The 7,183-nt window shown below is 42.1% G+C and overlaps 1 protein-coding gene across 1 annotated transcript; it reads right to left on the bottom strand.

The window, feature by feature from the left end:
* Window positions 1-2,664: 2,664 nt before the first annotated feature.
* Window positions 2,665-3,549, bottom strand: LOC138875146 (uncharacterized). Its single transcript, XM_070153968.1, has 2 exons — window positions 3,397-3,549; window positions 2,665-3,246 (listed from the first exon to the last, which is right to left on the bottom strand). Exons 1-2 carry the CDS (start codon window positions 3,547-3,549, stop codon window positions 2,665-2,667), a joined length of 735 nt encoding a protein of 244 aa, XP_070010069.1.
* Window positions 3,550-7,183: the final 3,634 nt, after the last annotated feature.

Raw genomic sequence — 7,183 nt, 5'->3', positions numbered from 1 at the left:
TGGTCGAAGAAGAAGAACGGGGAAGGGGTCGTTGGATGGGATTCGTCTGGTTGAGGGTGGAGTTGATGCGACTGTCGTTGTGTTTCCGGCAGCGGACTGTTGAGGGGTGGAGTTGGTCGTCGAGGTTGAAGATGACGACCGTGGCTGCTGGATTTTTGAGAGAGGGAGGTCGTTTTTGCGCGCAGGGGTCGTCGGAGACGATGACGCGCAGGGGGGGTTCGTTCTGCTGATTTTGAAGAAGATGACGCTGGATTTTTGAGGGAGGGAGGTCGTTTTTGCGCGCAGGGGTCGTCGGAGACGATGACGCGCAGGGGGGGGGGGTCGTTCTGCTGATTTTGAAGAAGATGATGCGCAACTTTTTAGCTGCTGCTTCTTTTCGTTCCTTTTTGCCTTCTTTTCATTTCGATCATGCGCAGCTTTGCGTTTTTTTTAGCCCCTTTTGTTCGTTCTTTTTCCGTTCCAGCTTCTTGAACGAAGAAGCTTTCTTCGTTGGTGAAGAAAGAGATTCGATGGGGGCTCCTTTTTGCGCAGCCTTTTCTTTTAGCCTTTTTTGTTTGTTCTCCCTAATTCTTTAGTGTTAAAGCATTCTTGTATAGTGTAGAGTCTAGGTTGTAGGGTTTTAGGTTAAGGGGGTTATGGGCCTAGGATTTATGGGCTTAGAAATTATGGGTTAGGTCCAAAATTAGGCTTAACGATGGGTTGCTCGAGCTCAAGCTCTATTCTTTCGCTGCGAACGAGATTAAAAATACGGGCTCATTTGTTAATTATTCCTACTATTCAAATAATTATTAAAATAATACTAATCATTAGAACAAATCTATTTTTGGTATTTTCAAATATCATATTAAAATAAAAATACGATACTATTGTTTTATATATTTTTTTTAGACTAAAAATGACTACAAAACATTAATGAACCTATTTTTTGTGATTTTTGTTTTCTTGTAATAAATAAAGTAAAAAGAGCTAAAATTACTTAAAATATCTATATTATGCCTAAATTAAATATTTTACGCTAATATATAAACAATTTGGGGGATGGTCAAAAATCACATGTCTACAGCGCCCTTTGCGGATTTTCACCAACTGACCTCTCTCATTTCTCTTCTCGCTGTCGCCTTATAGTGCTCTTTGTGAGTTTTTACTAAAAAGACTCTCTTATTTTCAACTTCTCTGCTCACCATTACCTTACAGTGCCCGTGTGGGTTTTCACCAATAAGACTCTCTCATTTTATTTCTCTCATTTGATTGTATCAGATCCAAATAACTAACAACCTCCCATTTTGAACTTCTTTACCGATGGATCAGAAGGACCTCGAACGGGATTTTAGGGTGAAAGAGTTTGGATTGAATTACAACTTTGGAACCTTTCAGGTGAACCGTCGCCGAACCATTATAAATTCTGCCCCAGTTTCAACTTTGGGGGGGGGTGTGAATTTTTGTTTTGGTGTGACTGAACCATAGAGAGAGGCTGCCTACGTATCCTTTTGAAATCAAGTCGAACGTAGTTTAGAGAAACTTAGTTTTTTATTAGATTTTTCTTTTTGAATTTACAAGCATTTTCGGGTTCCAAAGAGGGTAATCAAAGAAAGGTAACCGACTCAAAGGGTTAGCAAAGGGTTAAAGTGTTTGGGTAGCGAGAATGAAATCCTTTGTCAACCAACCGGAGAATCTTGGTATCGCAGAATGGTTAAACATAATACCTTTTGACCGTGTCTGCATTGACAGTTTTTTCAGGGTCATTTCCCTCAATATCTCCAAGTACAATGCCCCTTTCAGCAATAATCTTCTTATAATGCATGGACCTTTCCAGTTTGGAGCGAATTTTCCTTTTGCTTCCTTGTAATGCGGGAGAATACGTCTTAAAACAAGTTTCCCCACTTCAAAGTTCCTAGGCCGCACTTTCTTGTTGTAGGCACGGGCTATTTTTTGTTGATACAACTGCCCGTGGCAAACTGCGGCCATCCGCTTTTCATCAATCAGGTTTAACTGTTATAGACGAGTCTTGACCCACTCATTATCCTCAATCTCAGCTTCAACGATGATTCGGAGAGATGGAATTTCAACTTCGGTGGGTATCACGGCTTCAGTGCCATAAACCAATAGATAGGGTGTTGCTCCAACTGATGTGCACACAGTTGTGCGATATCCCAACAATGCAAACAATAACTTTTCATACCATTGTCTAGAACTTTGAATCATTTTTCTAAGAATCTTCTTGATGTTCTTGTTCGCTGCTTCAACAACACCATTAGCTTTGGACCGATAAGGGGTGGAATTCCAATGCGTGATCTTAAATTTTTTCACATATCTCATTCATTCAATGACTATTCAAATTTGCAGCATTGTCCATAATGATAGTTTTAGGAATACCAAAACGACAGATGATATTGGATTGCACGAAGTCTACCACTGCTTTCTTAGTGACGGCTTTGAGAGTGACCGCTTCGACCCACTTTGTGAAGTAGTCAATGGCAACTAATATGAATCTATGACCATTTGAAGCTTTTAGCTCGATTGGCCCAATGACATCCATACCCCAAGCAACGAACGACCACAGTGCTGACATAGGATGTAATTCTGAAAGCGGTGCATGAATTAGGTCACCGTGTACCTGACACTGATGACACTTTTGGACAAAACCGAAGCAATCCTTTTCCATAGTCATCCAGTAATAAAACTTGCTCGAAGGATTTTCTTTGCAAGGACGTATCCATTTATATGGGGATCGCACGCTCCTGTGTGCACTTCATTCATGATTCTTCTGGCCTCTTGGGCATCCACACATCTTAGAATGTTTAGATCTAGAGTCCTTTTGTACAAGACCTCTCCGGTCAAGAAGAAGCCATTGGCGATCCTTCTAATGGTTTTCTTTTGGTCTCCACTAGCTTGCTCGGGATATTCCTTTGTTTTCAAGAATCTTTTGATATCATGATACCATGGCTGAACATCTAGTTCTACCTCAACTGTATTGCAATAACCATGTCTTTCTCGGATTTGGATTTCCAATGGGTCAATGCGGACATTGCCTGGATACGGTAGCATCGAGGCCAAAGTATCTAGTGCATTGGCTAACTCATTGTGAAACCGAGGAATGTACCTGAACTCGATGGATTTGAACCGTTTGCTAAGATCTTCCACATATTGCCTGTATGGAAGAATCTTGACATCCCGAGTTTCCCATTCACCTTGAGCTTGTCGGATAATCAAGTCAGAATCTCCCATAATTAACCATTCTTCCACGTCCTGATCGATTGTCATGTTCATGACTATAATGCAGGCTTCATACTCGGCAGTGTTGTTCGTGCAGAAAAACCGAAGTCGGGTTGTGGCTGGATAGTGCTGACCAGTGGGCGAAATCAAAATTTCCCTAATCCCGACACCTTTTGCATTCACAGCTCCATCGAAGAACATTTTCCAAGCATTAGTGTCCTCTGGAATTACCTCAACTGAATTTACTTCCTCGTCCAGAAAGTAAGTACTCAAAGGTTGATATTCATCATCGACAAGATTCTCAGCTAAGTGATCTACCAAAGCTTGAGCTTTCATCGTTGTGCGGGTGACATAGACTATGTCGAACTCGGTGAGCAGGATTTGCCATTTTGTTAACCTTCCCGTGGGCATCGGCTTTTGGAATATGTACTTCAAAGGATCCAATATGGTTATGAGATAGGTAGTGTACGCCAACAAGTAATGCCTAAGCTTCTGAGCGACCCAAGTTAGGGCGCAACAAGTTCTTTCCAACAAAGTGTATTTAGCTTCATAACTAGTGAACTTCTTGATCAAATAGTATATGGCTTGTTCTTTCTTCCCGGTCACATCGTGCTGGTCGAGAACACATCCAAAAGAATTCTCCAGTACTGTCAAGTACAAAAACAAGGGCCTTCCCAGCTCAGGTGGAACCAACACTGGCAGATTCGACAAATATTATTTGATTTTGTCGAAAGCTTCCTGACACTCATATGTCCATCTAATCGCCGCATCTTTCTTCAACAACTTAAAGATGGGCTCACACATGGAAGTCAACTGAGCAATGAATCTGCTGATGTAATTCAACCTACCCAGCAGACTCATAACCTCTTTCTTGGTGCTCGGAGGAGGCAAATCCCGAATAGACTTTTTTCTTTGTTGGATCTAGCTCAATGCCCCTCCGAATAACTACAAACCCCAAAGGTTTCCCAGATTGTACTCCAAATGCACACTTAGCTGGATTTAACTTCAAGTCATACTTACGCAGACGCTCAAAGAATTTTCTTAGATCTCGTACATGGTCATCTTGCGTTCTTGATTTAATGATCACATCATCCACATACACCTCAATTTCCTGGTGCATCATGTCATGGAAAATGACAGTCATAGCTCTCATGTAAGTTGCCCCGGCGTTCTTCAACTGAACGGCATGACCCTATAACAATAAGTACCCCAAGGTGTGGTGTAGGTTATCTTTTCTGCATCGTCCTCATCTATCAAGACCTGATGATACCCAGCATAACAATCCACAAAAGACTGTATCACATGTTTGGCATAGTTGTCAACAAGGATGTGGATGTTTGGTAATGGGAAGTTGTCCTTGGGTCTTGCTTTGTTCAGAGCCCGATAGTCAACACACACTCGGGTTTTCTCATTTTTATTTGGCACTAGGACCATATTAGCCAACCATGTGGTGTATCGGACCACTCGGATCACACCCGCTTTCAGTTGTTTGGTGACTTCTTCTTTAATCTTGTCACTGATAACCATTTTAAACTTTCTCTGCTTTTGTTGGACCGGGGGATAATCGGGGTAAGTTGGCAATTTGTGCACCACAAATCAACACTAAGTCCTGGCATATCATCATAGGACCAGGCAAACACATCTTTGAATTCGAACAAAATCTTGATCAATGCATCCCTAGTTCTTTCATCACTGTGAATGCTTATCATGGTTTCCTGGACCTCTTATGAACTACCCAAATTAACTGGCTCAATTTCATTTAAGTTTGGCTTAGGCTTATTCTCAAATTATTCTAATTCTCGGTTTATTTCCCTAAAAGCCTCATCTTCATCGTATTCTGATTCTTGATTCATTATTTCACAGTTAGACAACATGTCAGGATCTGGGCATGAAGTCCGCAAGCATATCATGTTATTTAGGTCCGCATTATTATAACTGAAAGAAGAAATAAGAAAAATAATAAAATCAGAAAGAATAAAGAAAGAGATTCATTGACGATGAAATATTGATTTCATTTCATTGAATTTGAAGATAGAAGGGTTTACGTTGGAATTTTAAAGACAATAAACTAAAGACATTCGAGTTACACCCTGAAATAACTTGGAATGCAGAAAAGATGGAAAGACTGAACTACCGGAATTCCCGCCTGACTAAGAATGGAGTAGCCTTTCAATTTTGAAGCTTGGCATTGGGCCCTATATATTGCACCTCAGCAGTGCTTGAGCCTTCATCCGGATGGACTATATGAGCCGCATATAATATTTGCCTCATTGCCCCAGAGATGTCCTCAATTTCTTTGGCTGTGAAGGCCCCATCTTCTTACTCTATGTACCTTGGTTTAACAAAAGTTCTGGCGAGATGCGGGACCGGCTGAGGTAGAACCCACCCATCGTTCTTACGTTCTTTAGCCCATTTCACGTCGTCTTTTGTAGCTTGGAAACCGACACCAAAGAAGTTCTCACTGGCAGTCAAGGTGATGGGCTCCGTAATGCCTTGCAAAGATGCCCCGAGCCCTTTCCCGAGCTTGTAGCCATGCCTGATCATCTCATTGGCAACCATGATTGATGTGTTGGACTAAAAGGGTTGAGTACACGGGGTTCCTTCCTCACATTGGTTTGCAACCACAATCTCAAAAGCTTGGTAGACTATGTGCTCGCTACCTTCTTTAGCCTCCGGACATGGGACTGACGAGTCCCTGTAAATTGATTGCTCATCATCTCTATGAATTACGATTTCTTGGTCTTCATGCTCAAACTTAACCATCTGGTGGAGAGTAGAAGGTACGGCCCCGGCCGCATGGATCCAAGTACTTCCTAGGAGAAAATTGTAGGAGGTGTCCATGTCCAAAACCTGAAATGTCACTTCAAAATCCACAGGGATGATGGTTAGGATCAAATCAATCTCCTCTATCGTGTCCCTTTTGATGTCGTCAAATGCTCGCACGCAAACATTGTTGGGCATGATCCTTTCAGTCCCAATTTCCATTCTTTGTAGGGTCGAGAGAGGGCAGATGTCAACCCCAGATCCACCATCCAACGTATCTCTTTTTACGTAGTAACCTTCACACTTAACTGTCAGATGAAGAGCTTTGTTGTGGGCAGCCCCTTCTGGTGGCAGGTCATTTTGACTAAAGGAGATCTGATTGACTTCAAAAAAATCATTCTACCATTCTTTCCAATTGCTCAACAGTGGTCTCGACTGGAACATATGCCTCATTAAGAGTTTTTATCAGCACTTTCTGATGTTCACTCGAGCTTATGAGTAGAGACGAAAGTGAGACATGGGAAGGAGACTTCCGGAGTTGGTCAATTACATCATAGTCCACAGTTTTCATATTTCGGAAGAATTCCTCTACCTCTTCGGCACTGACTGGCTTTTTTAGCAGAATTTCTGTTTGGCATTGTTCACTTCTTCCAGATTGAGGTACTTCCCAGACGGGTTTGTTTCATTCACTTCCCCTACGATTTCTTTTCCCTTGTACGTTACTACCGCTTTATTGTAGTTCAAGGGGATGGCAGTGGGATCCTTCATGGGCTTCTGTGGTGCGCGACTGATAACCACGGGCTCAGTCAGCCTGGGTGAAATTACCGGCCCCCGTGCCACATAAATCCCCTTTGGTACGTACATCTTTGGTATTATCAGCATGACCTTGTTTTGTTCAAACCTTTTGGGGGAACTCAACACAAATTGTTCTTTCCTAGGTGCCCTGGGAACATATAGAATGGCATCTTTAGGAGGTACTACCCCGGTCTTGGTTTCCACAACCTTTTCTACACTTTCAGGAATGGGATTGTTTTTCTTCTCATCCTTAGCTTGCTTTGCTACCATTTAGGGCTTCCTTACAACATCGGCAATAGCAATGATAGCTTTCAAAGCCAAGTCAAACTCTTTGTCTTTACAGATCATCCCAATAACCACCCCGTTGTTGTGAGCTAGTAATGGGTTGTTAGTTACATTGGGGACCTCTTCA

The sequence above is a fragment of the Nicotiana sylvestris genome, chromosome 8 (genome assembly GCF_000393655.2).
Source record: "Nicotiana sylvestris chromosome 8, ASM39365v2, whole genome shotgun sequence".
Classification (NCBI taxonomy): Eukaryota; Viridiplantae; Streptophyta; class Magnoliopsida; order Solanales; family Solanaceae; genus Nicotiana; species Nicotiana sylvestris.
Note: the sequence above shows the minus strand (reverse complement) of the source record. Positions and strands in the feature narration are given on the sequence as shown.